A 16,307-nucleotide genomic window follows, 5' to 3' on the forward strand; every position below is an offset into this window, starting at 1 on the left:
GCACTCAAGTATGGATCGATTGAACTTGAACCATTGGCTAGTTGCAACTGCACAATCGAATTTATTGCACTTAGATATTAATGTGGGGAAGTAGGTGGCGTACAGTATAAGACGGGGGTTATATGAAAAATCTTCTGAGGAATTGTGCCTAGCTGCTCGCACCGTAGATCTACGATCTGACGGTCCATGGTGGGAGTTTTCAGGATTCCACCTACCAGATGATTTGCACTACATATTTACCCCCTTACGAAGTGTATTCTTGCCATCACGATTCGTGCCACGTTTTCATTTTTTTCACGTTCGTTTACTCTGTTGTGGTTTTCTTCCTCGTGATCGTAGCGAGGCAGCATGAATAGATTATTCGAGGAGGTACCAGTCCATATTACTTTTTTTGCATGATATATGTATGGTGCACAAGATGACACCACATGCCATGCGCCCATTAGGGATGGCAACGGGGCGGGCGGGGCCGGGTGGAGCTTCCGTGGACACGCCCCCGAAACCCAAGCCACAACCCGCCCCTGCCTCGAAACGGCAAACGGGTGAAAAACTTCACCCGCCCCCGAACCTCTCGACAACCGACAGGGGGACTAACACCCGAGTCGTTGACGGAGGCGGCGGATGACGGCGAGAGTGGCAAAAGGGGGAGCAACAAGTACGCATCACAGATCTTGATGGGCTGGTGGAGGAAGATGTCGCGGGAGGCGTCCGCGGCACTGGTCGGCGTGCGATCCGCACCGCAGGTCTTGATGGGCTGGCAGCACTGGATGATGTCATCGAGGAGCGTGTTGTCCATGTTGCTGCTACTGCCTGCGGTGGAGTGGGGATGCTGTGGAGTGGGGAGATGGGGAGAATAGCGGCGGTCGATGGGTGATATGGAGGAAAAGGGGTGCGGCCGTGTCGCCTATGCGGGGCAGAGGGCGGCGTGGTTGAGGCCTGCAGCGGTGCGACGATCGCTGCCACCGTTGGGGAGTGAGGATGGGGTGGAGGTCGGCAGGGGTCACGGGGAGTGGGTGAGAGAGGAGAAGGGGGTGGAGGGCTACTGGGCTGGAGGCGTGGAGCATGCCATTACGGAGAGGTGTGGGCCGGTGCGGGTGAGTGATAGGCAAGCCGGTGTGGCAGTAGCTGTGCTTTGTGGGTCAAATTCGGGGCTCCATGGGTCCCGAGGGGGAAATCTTTAACCCGGCTCCGCACCCGCCATGTGTTCCGAACCCACCCCCACCCCCGTTGGGTTTGAAACCCGCATGTCTCGGGTCCAGACCTACCCGATTGCCATCCCTAACGCCCATGCTGCAATATAAGACTTCCAAGAACATAGCCAGCCTCTAGAAGATCAACAAGGCCTTTTTGAAAACCCACACCATGTGGAAGACTTTAACATACCATCAGATAAAATGAACGGTTGCGAGAACATTGTTTCAAAACAAAAGGAGTGAGAACTAAACTAAACTCCATCGTGATTGCTTTCATGCTATAGCTTTTCAGGTGATTTGGTTTTTATTCCCTTCGTTCCAAATTGTATGTCGTTTTGGTTTCTTAGTTCATAGATAATAATAAAATCTATGAAAGGAGGGAGTATTAATCACACTTGGTGATCGCTTGACCCTGATCCAGCTAATTAGGTCAACTATTCCCTTTATTTTGCTATATCCCTTCCTGTCCCTCTCACGTATCCCCCTTCCCTTCATCAACTATACGATCATATCGTTTCACCCAGACACATTCGTCGTCCTCCCTTCTCCTTTCCCATTTGCATTTGCTAGCCAATCCTTCTCTGTTTTTCCATAGTGGTGGCTCAAATTGCAAATTTTGCTGAAGCCAGTTGCTGCTAATGTCGCGTGAGTGACACTGGTTGTTCCGCCTGCCATTGTCTAACACCTTGTCCATCCCTCTAGGTCGACCTAAATAGACAAACCTAACTCAAAATCTCTATCTGAATATCTAATTCTCGTAAAAAATACATTTCAAATTTTCCATGGCTTGTCAACTTATTACAAGATGTTGGTCACTTCACATTGTGCAAATCCGTGTTATATCAAAGGGTTAACCGTCATTTAGCTTAACCGGCGTTATTCTTTTCAATAGTAGGCGACGTGTCCATCGAGGCGCTAATGGTGACTTCGTCAATCTCTATAATTTGCCGGCTCAGTTTTTTGGAGGTGCTCAAAAGGGTAGAATTACGTGCGTGTGTTCGTAGGGACGAATGTGCGTATGTGTATGTGAGCGTCTGCGTCTGTACTGTGTGATTCGATATCACTCTCTAAAATATTGTGGATTATGTACTATATTTTGCAACCTTTACTCTTACCTTTTATTTTTGCGCAATGATATTTTTTTATTTTGCGTAAACATTTACCAATTGTAGTCTACGAGCTTGGCAAGGAATTAGAGGAGAGCTGGGGTGCTTAAAAGCAAAGGCACCGCGTGCCGATATATATATTTTTTTTTGGAAACAAAGCGTGCCGATATTTCCCTTCTTCTTTTTTTCCCCTTCCAGAAGACCGCATCCCATTCCGCATCCGCCCCCACTGTTTTATAGGCAGCAGCTCCTCCGAAAGCGAGGTCCAACGCTCCCCCGCTCCTCCATTCGCGCTAAGCCCACCCAACAAAATCTCTCCCCAAACTGCCCCCTCGCCGGCGCCCCCCGGCGGCGATGTGCCCGACGACGCCCGATCGCGCCAATAAGACCGCCGCCGCCGGCTCCGGCGACAGGAGCTGGCGGGAGGAGGCCGCGGCCGCCGGCTCGCTGCGCCAGGTCGACCTCGACCGGGGAGCCAACGGCTGGGCGTCGCCGCCGGGGGACCTCTTCCACCTGCGCTCCCGGGGATACTTCTCCGGCGGCGGCGGAAAGCGCGGCAAGGCTCCGTCCGCCGCCGAGTGGCTGCTCCGCCCCGCCGGCGTCGACTGGCTCCGCTCCCACGCGCGGCTCGACCACGTGCTCGCCCGCGACGACAACCGCGTCGCCGCCGCTTTCCGCCGCGCGCGCCTCAGGAAGGACCCCACCGCGCACTTCCTCCTCGCCGTCAATCTCCAGGTCGATCCCCAACACACCCAGACCCGATCGATCGCATCTAGGCGCGTGAAATCCGAAGGAAGGAGAGAGAGAGAGAGAGAGAGAGATTCGATCTTTTTTATTTTTTTGGTTCTGAATTGTGACGCGTCCTTCGATTCTCCCTCCCAGGTGCCGGGCCGGCCGGACGCGTACAGCGCGGTGTTCTACTTCGCGGCGGAGGCGCCCATCCCGCCGGACTCGCTGCTCGGTCGCTTCGTCCACGGCGACGACGCCTACCGCAACGCGCGCTTCAAGATCGCCAACCGTATCGTCAAGGGCCCATGGCTCGTCCGCGCCACCGTCGGCAACTACGCCGCGTGCCTCCTCGGCCGCGCGCTCACCTGCCGCTACCACAAGGGCGACGACTACCTCGAGATCGACGTTGACATCGGCAGCTCCGCGATCGCCAGCGCCATCCTGCACCTCGCGCTCGGCGCCGTCACCTCGGTCACCATCGACATGGGCTTCCTCGTCGAGTCCCAGTCCGAGGAGGAGCTGCCCGAGAGGCTCTTCGGCGCCGTGCGCATCGCGCAGATGGAGATGAGCGCGGCAAAGTACGTGGAGCTGCCGCCCGATGAGGCCATGCCTGAGACAGCCGGCAGGGCTGGGGCAGGGTTCAGGGTCAGCTCGGCCAAGGTGGTCAATCACAGCCGCCAGCAAGAACATGCCGGCGGCAAGGTCGGCAGGTCGATGAGTTGCCCGGGGCGAGACAGCGGAGGTGAGGGCTGAATTCCTTACGCCATTGTTATCCCCACATTATTGTTAAATACAGTAACGCCATTAGTTTTCTCGCAATTATTTGGTGACCGCGATTTTGATTTTGAATTAGAAATGCAATTATTTGTGATAGCATGTGCCAGCTCGTGATGACAAGTTTTTGTTTATGTAGCACATGGTCACATGCTCATCTTTTAGTTAGGTATGTCATTAACTGATATCTGAGGGTGGACTGGATTGTTAAGTGGAGGCAGTTGAGTCTTACAAGGCATGAGAATTGATGGCAATGGCTTTGGCCCGATTTATAGTCTTCAACGCCGCATCCTTGATTCCTTTAGAGTTGGGTGGGCGTAGCGCGAATGGTTTGATTATTCCGTTTGGTACTGTGATGACTGATGACAAGGACCATTGCTGCTGTCATTGCTTATGGGAAGTGTGCTCTAGGGATCTGATGCTGTGAGCTAAATAGTACGGCCATTGGCAAAAACAAAGGGCAGTATTTGTCTTGATGTGACTTCTTTTAATATGGTCTAAGATTGTGAAATCGGATGACAATACCAATCACTGGGCGTGTTCGCTTCAGCTTATAAGCCGGCTGAAAAGCTGAAACGGCTGATTTCTTGTGAGAGGAAAATACTGTTTGATGGCTGATAAACCGGCTGAATAAGCTGAAGCGAACAGGCCGAGTGTCAAGATAATCTCATGTTTCTTCTTGGTAGTATATGGCACTGTGCCCACTTCGTTCCCCTAGTTTCAGGACATGCAAAGGTTGCAAATTTGGATACTCTTCACGTGTATGCAACCGCAGTCCTCTGTCCTTCAGAAGTTCCTCACTTGTTTAGCCTGTGGTGCCTGTACAGAGCATACTCTATAGCTATAGTAGGTGAAAATGTGGAATGTAGGTTGGAGTCTCTTACTGGGCTAGAAAGAGAAGTTTAGGCAATTTTCTCCACATTGGGCACTTCTGCCAGGGTACATGGGAGTAATTGGGTAGATGTGCGTTGGTGGATTTGCCGTATGCTGTCCCCCATTATGCTCCCTGTAACGCCTGTTAAAATCTACCTGTTTTCTGTACCTCTGGTCGCAGATGGATGGACCACGATCTGTCTCTTGGGAAAGCATGTTGCTTCCCTTGTTAAGGACGGGAGGGTTGGTGCTGGGTTTAAAACTTTTCTTGAACAAGATTGCCTTCATTGTTCCTTTGCTTGCATGTGTGGTTGTTTAGTTGCTTGCAGGGAGACATGGACATGTGCCTGATAGATGATTGATAACGACATACATTTAGGACCAGCTTGTCATTTAGGTGGGCCGTTAATCAACCTTCAGCCCGGTCTCGATAGTTTGATGCATTTTACAAGTGGGTTAGCTAAACGTTCTAGAGCAGTGTAACAGTGGTGTCAGAGACGAACATATGTTTTGTTTCTTGGTTGAACTACATATTGCCTTTCGGTGGTCCGAAAGTTTCTTCTTTTGGACAAGAGAACATGATTTCTGGCGCCTTCATTTGTCTAGGGCATCTGAACGTGATCACTTCGCAAAGCAATTCACTAATTTTTTAGCATACTATTTGAAAGTAGAAGAAATTTTAGCAGTTTGATTCGTACAACCACCGGACATTTCCAATCTATATAGCATTTCCCATCTAGATAAGGTAAGCAGTTGTTCGCATTTAAAAATGGCCTGGGATTTTCAGTTTTGGCGTGCACTTATTCTGATGATGTCGTCGAGAATTATCAAACCACCTCCTGTGAGGTGTGGATGTACACCTGACCACACAAAAACTTCCGCATTTCACCCTGCAGTCTACCTGTTCAGTTCTTGTTTAAAGAGGCATACTACATTGTACATTTATAGATGAGCACAGTAGTATGCACTAATCGCTCTGTTCACTTCAGCTTATCAGCCACCGAACAGTATTTTTCTCTTCCAACAAATAAGCCGTTTCAACTTTTCAGCCGGCTTATAAGTCCAGCCGAACAGGGCGAATATCTTCAAGGTGCACACCACTGGTAAACCAACTGACATTTCCGATTTCGTCTTCTTCAGGAAAATAGGCGCGGAGGATGCGAGAGTGCGCTGCCAAAAACCATCCATCCATCAGTCGGAGAAAGACGGCGAGAGCCGGAGCCGGAGGACAGAGAAATGCCGGCAGGGTAAAGACAGGGCATAAAAGTCGAGTTCATTTGGTTGTGATGAGAACCTACGTAAGCCTGATGGATGCGTGCGGAATTAATAGTATATTAATCTTGGGTGCGTTTCGTAACATAACCATGATGCCCCGGCTTGTCTTTAGCTGCAGCCAGCCACACGTCCCTGATCTCTGCCTCTCTGCTTGTTGGAAAATATCTGGCCTGATCTAAGTGATCTTGCCTGCTCGGCCGTGAAGGCCATCAAACCCCTTGTTCTAAGAACATGCCGCGATTCAGTTGCTCAGTTCTTAGATCTCGTCTCACTGAACCCTTTCCGTAAACAGCAATCTGCATAGACATTTGCAGAGCTGCTGCTGTTCCGTGTTTCTTCTCTGAATTTCAGAGCCCTAGGACAGCACTAGTTCATAGTACTTACGCAGAAAAGGAAAAGGATCTTTTACGCAGGCCGTCCAGATCAGTGTGTAGGGACAGCGCTGGTTTGCCAAACAATGCGGCCGGAAAGTCCGAGCACGGAACCTGTTGCGGCAAGGAAGGCATCTCCTGACTTTGCAAAGGTCTCGGTCACAGCGCTGGGTGCGACGTGACGCCTCCGCGCGCCTTTTGCACGCGCACCGTCTCGTCAGGATCCGCGAAAGCAGATCGGGCGCTGCGTTGCGTGCGTGGCCGCCTGCATGGTCCTGTCAGTTCATTCGTCTGTCCGCCGTGCGCTAGCGCTTTACACGAACGACGACGACGGCGATGGTGAGAGAGGGGGAGAGACCGGCGACGGCAAAGTTTCAAAAAAGACCGTTGACGGCGAGCGAGCGAGATCCCCGCTCCAGATCAGAGTCACGCCCGTGTCACCGGGCATTACTACGTCGCCAGTGCACCTCTGGTCCCTGCACGGCTGCACTCATCGTCTGCTGCCATGTCCGGCACCGCTCAACGCTCAGCCTCAGATGCAGGCTGCCAGTGCTGCTGCCACCCGCCTCGAAATTCCTGGGACGAGGAGGAGAAGGTGGGCAGGCAGGCATGGCGACAGGTAGTATCTCTGTAGATCTGGATCGTGCCCGTGCTGTCCTGGCGGGGTGAAAAGGATCGCGCAGGCTCTGCCCTGCCCAGCGCGCCGTGCGCGGACCGGTCGGGTGGAGTGGTCACTGGCGGGCGCGAGACGTGCCGCTGAAGGCAGCAAGCACGTGGCCCACGACCATGCGGCCACCACCTTCCTCCCCGCACGCCCCGCACCGTCCTTCTGCATCATCTCTTGCGAGTCGACCCTCCTCCTCCCCCCGCGGTAACCTGGTGACTCCCCCGCCGCCTTCCTTCTCCGACTCCGACGGCTCATGCCGCCGCATCCGCCGCCACCCCGGCTCCACCGAGGAGCTCACCTCCAACCCTCACCCCGCCCGTCCCTAGCCCACCAGTTGTCCAGCTGCCGACCTCAGCCGATGGCGTCCCCACCGCCGCACCGCACCACCCCGCAACCTGCCTCCCCGTGAGGCCTACCTGTGGCCCCCTAAGGTCGGTGGCGATTAGGCCTCCCCCGGTAGCCTCAAACCCGAAGCCTTAACCCCAGCGATGGCATCAGCCCGAAATCCTAACAGGAGAGGAGGAAGAGAGAGCTGACAGGGGACCCCGCATTACGATAAATCGTTATTTGTCGCATATGCGGCATGTAGTCGTGGTGTCATTAGCGGGTCAGTGAGTGAGAAGTGACATGGAAGGCGCGAAGAAGCCTCGTCAGCGTTGGCGTCGGCAGGTGTGAAGGCGGGGGCCGCAGTGCCGCCACTGCTGTGCCGTCAGTTGCCCAATTTGCTTGTGCCCGATACTCGTGAACGAACGATGAAGGCTCGAAAAAAAGGACAAGGAAATATGCACAGCGATCTGATCAATCGACCATCAGCGGCGGACAACGCTAGGAACAATGGGCTGGCCATCCTCCAGCCGGTCGCTTCGGCTTTGGCTCCCGGGCGCCCGAGCCACGTTTGCTGCTCTTGGCCGCCGCGGCGGCGTCACGCGCCGAGGCCACGGCGAGCAGCACCCGGCCGCGGAGGGGCCGGCGGCCGTGCAGGTTGCGGCAGGCGCTGAGGGCGGTCTCGTCGTCGAGGTACTCGACGAAGGCGGAGCCCTTTTCGCCTGGTGAGGTTCTGCTTGTCCGTTGCCACGCGGAGAGAGACCACGGGGCGTTGCCCAATGCCCACGAACACGACGCTAGCTGCTGCAGCAGCACGAGGCGGCGCCCATGGCGGCGACAAGGATTCGGAACGCGGCGAGAAGCGTTGATCTGGGTTGGTTGAGCAACGTGGCGACTTGGGAGCCTGGTTATGAGGAGCGCCGGCGCCGCCGGCTTAGGGTACGGTCGGTTCGAATTGGAGGCGGCGATGGCGCGCGCGGCGCGGCGGCCAACACGTGCTCTCGGCTGTGTGATCCTATAGGCCTTCACTGACCAAATGGGAAATCCGTCAGCTCAAGAAAAGCCCAGCAACAGCCCATCTTCCATGCTTTCGACTTTAATAGCCCGTTGGTGACTTGCACGGCCCAGACCCAGTTAGGATCTTTTGGACCTGGGGCGAGTATATGACCGTGAAGACGAACACTTTTCGCTCTGGTCCAGCTACCCAGCAGTCTGCTGCAATGTACAGTACTCACAAAACACGAGAGAGAGAGAGAGAGAAAAGACAGAACTGTCGAGCTGTCGCCACAAAATTCCCTAGGAAAACAGTTTGCTCAAAAGGAAAAAAAAAAGTTAAAGGACAAGCTGTTCCGAAGAAGTTTTTAAACCGTGAACGTGAACTCGCAAAGAAGCTTTGTGTGATTGTATTACCAGAGTAACTCTTTTATTAAACTGAAGAGCGAAGTAACATGTCCATACTGGATTGTTCTTATTACCCTGTTTGGTTAGTGGTATCATTTGATTCATGTATCAAATGATTCAAAATAATAATGATTCAAAATAATAATGATTCAAAATAATAATGATCCTTTTGTTTGGTTGGGTGAATTGGACCAACTCATCCAGGATGAGGTCATCCCACTTAATATATTATTCTACTAATTAGAGTGAACCATATGGTACAAGCAAATTGATTGAACCATCCCATCTAGGATCATCCATGCATGCATCATGTGGTGCATGCAACCAAACACACTCTTACTCTCTCCGTTCGAAATTAAAGGTTATTTTAACTTTTTTTAATTCATAAATTTTGCTATACACTTGAATATACCCTATGTCTAAATGCATCTAGACATAATAGTATATATAAATTTAGAAAAGTCAAAATGACCTATAATTTAGGACGGAGGGAGTAGTAATCAAGATAAGAGTTCAACCAATTAGTTTCCTGGTCCCGCACGGGCGCACGGCTCCATTGACGAAACTAGCGTCGGTCCAAGTTCATCGTGGTTTCTGACGTGCTTAACTCGAGTCGCGATTTGGAAAGCGCCCAGCGAATTGCTAATCTAGTCCACGCACCACCTCCAACATAATGCAGCACTCCTCGTCAGGTACATTGCTCATTACTTCCTTGACCGTTAAGCTTTCGTTAACGACGAAGCAGCCCACCAAACCCACTACGGTTTTCAGATTCCAAGAAACGTTGGTCCTCACACTTTTATAACTATAACCATAACCACCCTTGAAGTAACATGGAAATGGCTACCGAGCATCGCAACGTTCGGCAAGTCAAGCAGAGTCAACCGAGCTCTCATGCGGCCGGCGTCAGTGAAATGCGTTAGATTATTCCCGCCACCCTCACCGACTCCACGACAAATTATTGCGAGCACGAGTCGGTTCCTCGAGGAGCAGTACATAACACGTGCTACATGATTCGCCATCGCTGCAGTCACTGTCTTCAGAAGTTCAGAAGTTCAGAGAGAGAGAGAGAGGGAGAGGGAGAGGGAGAGGGAGAGGGAGAGCGAGAGGGGCAGGGCTGACGTTGCGAGCTGCCATCGACGGCATGAAGCCGCCGGCGGCCCTGAGCTGGAGCTCCCTGGGCTCGCTCGTCGCCACCGCCGTGGTGGTGCGCGCGGCGCTGCAGGAGGTCCTCCCCCCCGAGGCGCACGGTGCGCTGCGGGCGCTGCTGGCCCGCGCCGCTGCCGCGCTCGCCCACCCCACCGACACCATCGTCATCCTCGAGGCGGACGCCAACGGCGTCCCCAACGAGCTCTACGAGGCCGCGCAGCTCTACCTCGGCGCGCGCTGCCTCGCGACCGCGCCGGCCCTGCACCTCCACAAGTCCCACGGCGCACCGGGGCCCGTGGCGTCGCTCCCCGACGACCACGCCGCGCGCGACACGTTCCGGGGCGTCCGCGTCGCGTGGAGGTCGCAGCGCGTGGACCAGGGGCCCGGCGGCGGCGCGCACTGGCCGTTCGGCGGCGGCTCGCGCGGCGGGTTCGGGGGCCTCGGCGGCGGCATGGGGAGCGGGCGGCAGCAGCGGTGCCTGCGGCTCGAGTTCCCGCGGCGCCACCGAGACGTCGTCCGCGGCGCGTACGTCGACCACGTCCTCGCGGAGGCGGCGGAGCTGCGGCTCAGGATGCGGGAGCGGAGGCTCTACACCAACAGCCCCGGCATGTTCTGCGGCGGCGGCGGCGGGGTGGACGACCACCAGATGATGTGGTCGTCGCACCCGTTCAAGCACCCGTCCACGTTCGACACGCTCGCCGTCGACCCAGCGCTCCGGGACGGCATCCGCGACGACCTGCTCCGCTTCGTGCGGCGGCGGGAGCACTACGCGCGCGCCGGACGCGCGTGGAAGCGCGGGTACCTGCTCCACGGACCGCCGGGCACCGGCAAGACCAGCCTTATCGCGGCAATCGCCAACCTCCTCGAGTTCGACATCTACGACCTCGAGCTCACCGCTGTCGGCTCCAACTCCGACCTCCGGCGGCTGCTCGCATCCACGCGCCCCAAGTCGCTCATCGTCGTCGAGGACATCGACTGCTCGCTCGGCCTCTTCGACCGGACGAGCCAGGACGCCGAGTCCGACGACCCGGGGACGCCGCGTCCCGTCCGCGTCTCCCCGTTCCCGCCTCATGGCCACCGGGAGAAGATCAGCCTCTCCGGCGTGCTCAACTTCGTGGACGGGCTCTGGTCGTCGTGCGTCGGGGAGCGGCTCATCGTGTTCACCAGCAACCACGTCGACCGCCTCGACCCGGCGCTGCTCCGCCCCGGCCGCATGGACCGCAAGATTGAGCTCGGATACTGCAAGGGCCACGCGCTGCGCGTGCTCGCCAAGAACTACCTCGGTGACGACGATCGTGAGCCAGCTGATGACGACAGGTATGAGGAGCTGATGGGAGAGGCAGAGAGGCTGCTGGAGGAGGTGCATTTGACGCCGGCCGACGTCGCGGAGGTGTTCATGGGCTGCGACGGCGACGGAGCCCACGCCGCGCTGCAGAAGCTCGTCGACGATCTCAACACCAAGAGCATTGCTCAGAAGTGCGTAGTGAGCAACGACGTGTAGGGATCGATCGTTATCAAGTCGTCACCTATCATCAGGTGCAACCAATGTCGTCGACGTCGGGAATTGGTGGCCAATACAACATCAGATTAGTGTCACGGTCACCACATCACAAGAGACTTTTACTTTGTAGAGTGAATTAAGTAAAAATCTTTTAACTACTTGTGGCAAGTTGCATCGTCAGCAGATAAACCGAGGAGAAAATTCCATGGGGGCATGTGTCATGTCAGGTTGTGAAGTGACCTCAGTGACCTGACCTAACTCGACTGACGACACCAAACAAAATTAGGTAGGGTAAACCACTACTGGTCCGATTTCGGCTACATTAGCTATTGCAGACTTTGGATTGATGCCGGCATGACATGGAACCAAACGCCGACCGTGTCTTTTACGGTACACAATACAATACAAGGTTATACTACTGTTCGATAAAAGAATCCATAAAATCTTCCGCTATAGTATAGGTAGTATGCATGAGTAATACAGGTGGTATAGAGTTATGATTGAAAATATGTCAAGTGACATTATTAAAATATATCAAACCTTTCTTAATTTTCATTTCTTCATTTTCCTTTATTCCTTATCTCTTCATTTCTTCCTCATCCGTTCGTCTCGCACTCGCACTGGTGGCGGCACGGCGACGACACGGCGGGTGGATGGGGTACGGAGTCCGGGCACATGGGAGTGGTGGGGATGGCGCACGGACCAGCGCGAGCATCGACCACCGATGGGTAGGGTGGGTCTGCGCGAACAACATCGACTGGCGCGGGACGGCGGCGAGGGGCGACAGGTGTGCGTCGGAGCGGCCGGATCCGGGCGGGGCGCGCGCCGCACCCCCACACTGCCGTCGTTACTGTTTCTGCCCCTCCAGCGCCCCTCCTTTGCGATATGGGCGCATAGGAGACTGACAGTGGAGGACTCAGGAGGTGCTGCACGCCTGCGCGCTGCCACTACCGTCACCGACTCTGCTCATTACCGTGCTTCTAGTGAGGGACTTAGGGGTCAGGGCTCTCCTATCGGACGAATTTTTTGTGGTAGCATGCTGGATCACCCACATAGATCGTACTTGTTGCATATATGTTTGCACACGCAATTCTGCTAAATTTGCAACGGATCGTTGCTCGACAATGGCATTTCTATGGGGATATTTAATATTTTGCCATTCTTACGAACGACCGGCATTCAAATGCTAGATTTACGGATGCCCCTACATATTTATCACGGGAGAGACGGATTCTTACAACTTTTTGCCAAAATCGCAGACGTGGCAGGCCAAGTCGGACGGACAGCGTGGGCAGGCCAGACGAAATGACTCGTTTGCCCCCGGCAAACCACTCCCTGCCACCTCCCTCTCCCTATGACAGTCGGGCTCCACTCGTCATCCCTAACCTCCCTCCTCCCCCATCTGCTTCTGCCAGCAAGCAGCCCCGCCGAAGCTCAAATCACGCGCCTTTCCGCGCCTCCTCTCGCACTTCCAGCCCCAACTTCGTGTTCCTCTCCTCCGCTCCCTCAATCCCCCCGCTACTGCTCTCACAGATCATGAAGTTTCGGCACAGGATTGAGGCCACACGGCGACGAGGCAGTGAGGAAGGCCAGGCAATGGAGGAGGTGGAGTAGAGCCACGAGGAGCAGGGACCGCAGGGCCATCCAGCGGTGGCGTCACCAATGCGCTGCTGCGGCCGTGATTGCAACTGAGAAGGAGAGAATTGTTTTTTTTAATGAAGATTCAGAATTGTTGAGGGACAGCAATTGTCTTAGCGAGCAGGGGATGCATGGTCACCTTCCCCTCGCCGGCCTGCTGCTGGATTGCTTCAAATATCTGCATGCATGTTGCCATCCGTTGCCAATGCGTCCTGATCTCCTCGATCTGATGAACTGAATTGGATTGGATTGAATTGACTCAATTTGATTCGATTGATTCTGTTTTGTTCTGTGGGAGGGAAGGAATTAAAAGGGGAGAGAAACATGCATGCAGATATATCTTTTCTAGCACACTCAAGGAGGGCGACGAGGCAGTACCAGACGCCCCAGTCGCGGAGGTTGTCCAGAGCCCCCAGCTGACCCCCGCTCCTGTACGCAAAGCAGATGGGGGAGTGAGGGAGGTTAGGGATGACGAGTGGGCCCAGGCTGTCATAAGGAGACGAGGTGGCAGGTAGTTGGCTAGAAGGGGGTAAATGGGTCATTCCGCATGGTCTGTCCACGCTGGCCATCCGACCTGGCCTGCCACGTCTGCGATTTTGGCAAAAATGTAAGAATTCATCTCTCTCATGGCAAGTATATAAGGGCATCCATAAAGCTGGCATTTGAATGGACCGTTGGTAAGGATACTTTGCATCCACAATTGATTACATCGGAGATAAGCTCCCGATAGAAGAACTTCATGATGGTATTCTCCTCATCGAACTCTAATTACCAATTCATACTCATATATATGTCCGGATTATTTTTGAACGGACAGCAAGAGGTTTGCCGAAATTTTATTAGAAAGAAGTGAAAACGAAAAAATTAGAGTACAACTGGAAAACAACTGAAAAAATCGACCCCTGAACAAACGGAGCCACAACTAGGAAATCAACGAAAGAAAGGTAAGAAATGACTGCCCCCCGGGGCAGCAAAATAGTGAGAAAATAAACAGAAAAGCTAGGTGTCTTGTTGGGGGTCCTAGGTGTTGCCCTGAGTTGCCCATTGGTATTGTCCAGCTTCCTCCTTAATTAGGTATGCCACATCCTCAAAGGATTTGCTCTGTTGATTGAATGTTCTTCTATTTCGTTCTTTCCATGTGTTCCACCAAAAATAGATGACCAGTCCATCGAAGTAGGGTCTGTTTTGCTTTTCAATATGTCTTCGTCTTTGCTTCCACCACTTGTAAATCGTTGAAATCCCCTGCGGTGTCGGCAAGTGGTGCAGACCGAACCATGTAGCCAAGTGGCTCCAAACGGCGATAGTGTAAGCGCAGTCTTTACATAGGTGTGTCGGTGTCTTTGGGGCTGTATTACATAGTTTGCATATTGGGTCATTCGGCCAGTTCCGCTTTGCCAAGTTATCAGCCGTTAGAATTTTCCTGTGTAGTAGGATCCAGGCAAAAATCTTGCACTTGGGTTCTGCTTTAGCCTTCCATATCGGAGTGATGTTGATATTTGTTGTTCTGCCTTGGAATTGTATGAGGTATGCGCTCTGTGTTGAGTATTCTCCATTTTCTGTCCAGCGCCACTTGATATCATCCTCTATTTCTGGAATGATTTGTTGTGCTTGGATTTCCTCCCACAGGTTTACATATTCTCGAATATCATCTCCTGTGGTTAGTGGGGAGATTTGGTCAATCCAGTAGTTATTCTCTAGTGCTTTATGTACTGTGAAGTTTTTCCGTATGGACCTTTGGAACAGCAGTGGCACTATGTTTTTCGGTGCTGTCCCATTTATCCAGGAGGAGTGCCAAAAAAGCACTTTCCTGCCATTACCCACCGTGACTATCGTTGATGCATTGAAAAGGTCTTTGTCGCTTTTGATACAGGGGATATCCAGTCCTACCCACGGTCTGTCTTCATTTTTCCACTGGAACCAGCACCATCGTAGTCGTAGAGCCCTCGCTAGTCGCTCAATGTCCAGGATGCCAAGTCCTCCCATCTTTTTTGGCGTGCATGTTGTTGTCCATTTGACTAGGCACTGTCCTCCACTTACTTTTTCCGGTTCCTCTCCCTTCCAAAGGAAGCTCCTTCGCAAACGGTCGATCTGTTTCACTAACCATATTTGCACGGGGAAGACTGTGAGGTGGTAGATTGGCTATGAAGTTAAAACGCTTTTAACGAGCACCTCTCATCCTGCAAGGGATAACATTTTCCCCTTCCATCCCGGCAAACGCCCACCAATTTTGTCTATGAGTGGTTGAAAATCTACTCTTCTTAAGCTACATGTATGCAGTGGTAGGCCCAAATACTTGCTAGGGAATGAAGACACCTTTCCTAGGAAATCCAAGAGTGCCTCCTCAATAGTTTCGGCCGTGCATCGGATGGGAAAAATTTCCGTCTTGGTCATGTTGACTTTAAGCCCTGAGCAGTTGCCAAATAGTTGTAGAAGTTGGTTTATCCGGTGTAGCTCTGTTCGGTCTGGATTTGCAAAGATTGCCGCATCATCCGCGTAAAGGGAGCAGCGCAGTTTTGCCGCCCTTGGCAGGACTGGCTGAATTATGTTATTTGTAGCTGCCAGTTCTATGATTCGGTGCAGTGGGTCAATTGCAATAATAAATAGCATTGGTGATAGCGGGTCACCTTGCCTCACTCCCTAGCATGTTTGAATTTTCTTCCTGGATGGCCATTAAGTAACACTCTTGACGACGATGTGGCTAGAAGTGTTGATATCCAATTTCACCATTTCTGACCAAAACCTAGCGCTGCCAATGCCTCTAATAGGAATGCCCAGTTTAGCGAATGGTTTGGAGATGTCAAGTTTGATGAACAGGGCCTTCTTTCTTGCTTTGTGCAGGGCCTTGATTACACTTTGGACATACACAAAATTGTCATGAATACATATTTTCTTGATAAAGGCACTTTGACATCTGAAGATAATTTCATTAAGCTTTGGCGCCAGCCAATCTGCTAGGATTTTAGTGATTATTTTTGCTAGGTTGTTGATGGGACTAATTAGCCTAAAATCAGCAACTCTTGTCGCTTCTTCTGTTTTGGGGATTAGGATAATGTTAGCCTCATTTATCAGTTCTAGACGGCGTGTTCGTAGGGAGTGGAAGGCTTGTAAAGCATCAATAAGGTCTGCTCTTACTATGGACCAACATTTCTTGTAGAATAGCCCTATGAACCCATCCGGCCATGGTGATTTCTTGGTCGGCATGGACATGACAACTCTTTTGATCTCATCTTGCTCAAATGGACTTTCCAGGTCGGCTAGGTCATGAGAATGGTACCCCAAGTTGTCCCAGTTTAAGCTCTGTGTTCT

The 16,307-nt window shown here is 52.9% G+C and overlaps 2 protein-coding genes across 3 annotated transcripts; both read left to right on the forward strand.

Moving 5' to 3' along the window:
- The first annotated feature begins 2,524 nt into the window (after positions 1-2,524).
- On the forward strand, positions 2,525-6,037 carry LOC101769073 (protein ENHANCED DISEASE RESISTANCE 2-like). 2 transcript variants are annotated; one of them, XM_004966074.4, is made up of 3 exons: positions 2,525-3,034; positions 3,182-3,770; positions 5,816-6,037. In XM_004966074.4, exons 1-3 carry the CDS (start codon positions 2,654-2,656, stop codon positions 5,821-5,823), a joined length of 978 nt encoding a protein of 325 aa, XP_004966131.1. In that variant the 5' UTR covers positions 2,525-2,653; the 3' UTR covers positions 5,824-6,037. The 2 variants fall into 2 exon arrangements, with proteins under 2 accessions (XP_004966131.1, XP_022681785.1); XM_022826050.1 differs by lacking the exon at positions 5,816-6,037 and adding an exon at positions 3,942-4,960.
- Positions 6,038-9,738: 3,701 nt separating this feature from the next.
- Positions 9,739-11,569, forward strand: LOC101757186 (AAA-ATPase At5g17760). The gene has a single exon (XM_004967192.3). The coding sequence runs from the start codon at positions 9,858-9,860 to the stop codon at positions 11,361-11,363; it is 1,506 nt and encodes a 501-aa protein (XP_004967249.1). The 5' UTR covers positions 9,739-9,857; the 3' UTR covers positions 11,364-11,569.
- The last annotated feature ends 4,738 nt before the right edge of the window (positions 11,570-16,307 follow it).

The sequence above is a fragment of the Setaria italica genome, chromosome IV, assembly GCF_000263155.2.
Source record: "Setaria italica strain Yugu1 chromosome IV, Setaria_italica_v2.0, whole genome shotgun sequence".
NCBI classification, from domain to species: Eukaryota; Viridiplantae; Streptophyta; class Magnoliopsida; order Poales; family Poaceae; genus Setaria; species Setaria italica.

What these genes read in the sequence shown, in the direction of transcription:
- LOC101757186 (XM_004967192.3), top strand. Translation starts at nt 9,858, where the DNA reads ATGAAGCCGCCGGCGGCCCTGAGCTGGAGCTCCCTGGGCTCGCTCGTC.
- LOC101769073 (XM_022826050.1), top strand. Translation starts at nt 2,654, where the DNA reads ATGTGCCCGACGACGCCCGATCGCGCCAATAAGACCGCCGCCGCCGGC. An exon ending in TCCTCGCCGTCAATCTCCAG is followed by an intron (nt 3,035 to 3,181) that starts GTCGATCCCCAA and finishes TCTCCCTCCCAG; the next exon opens with GTGCCGGGCCGGCCGGACGC. An exon ending in CCCGGGGCGAGACAGCGGAG is followed by an intron (nt 3,771 to 3,941) that starts GTGAGGGCTGAA and finishes TTGTTTATGTAG; the next exon opens with CACATGGTCACATGCTCATC.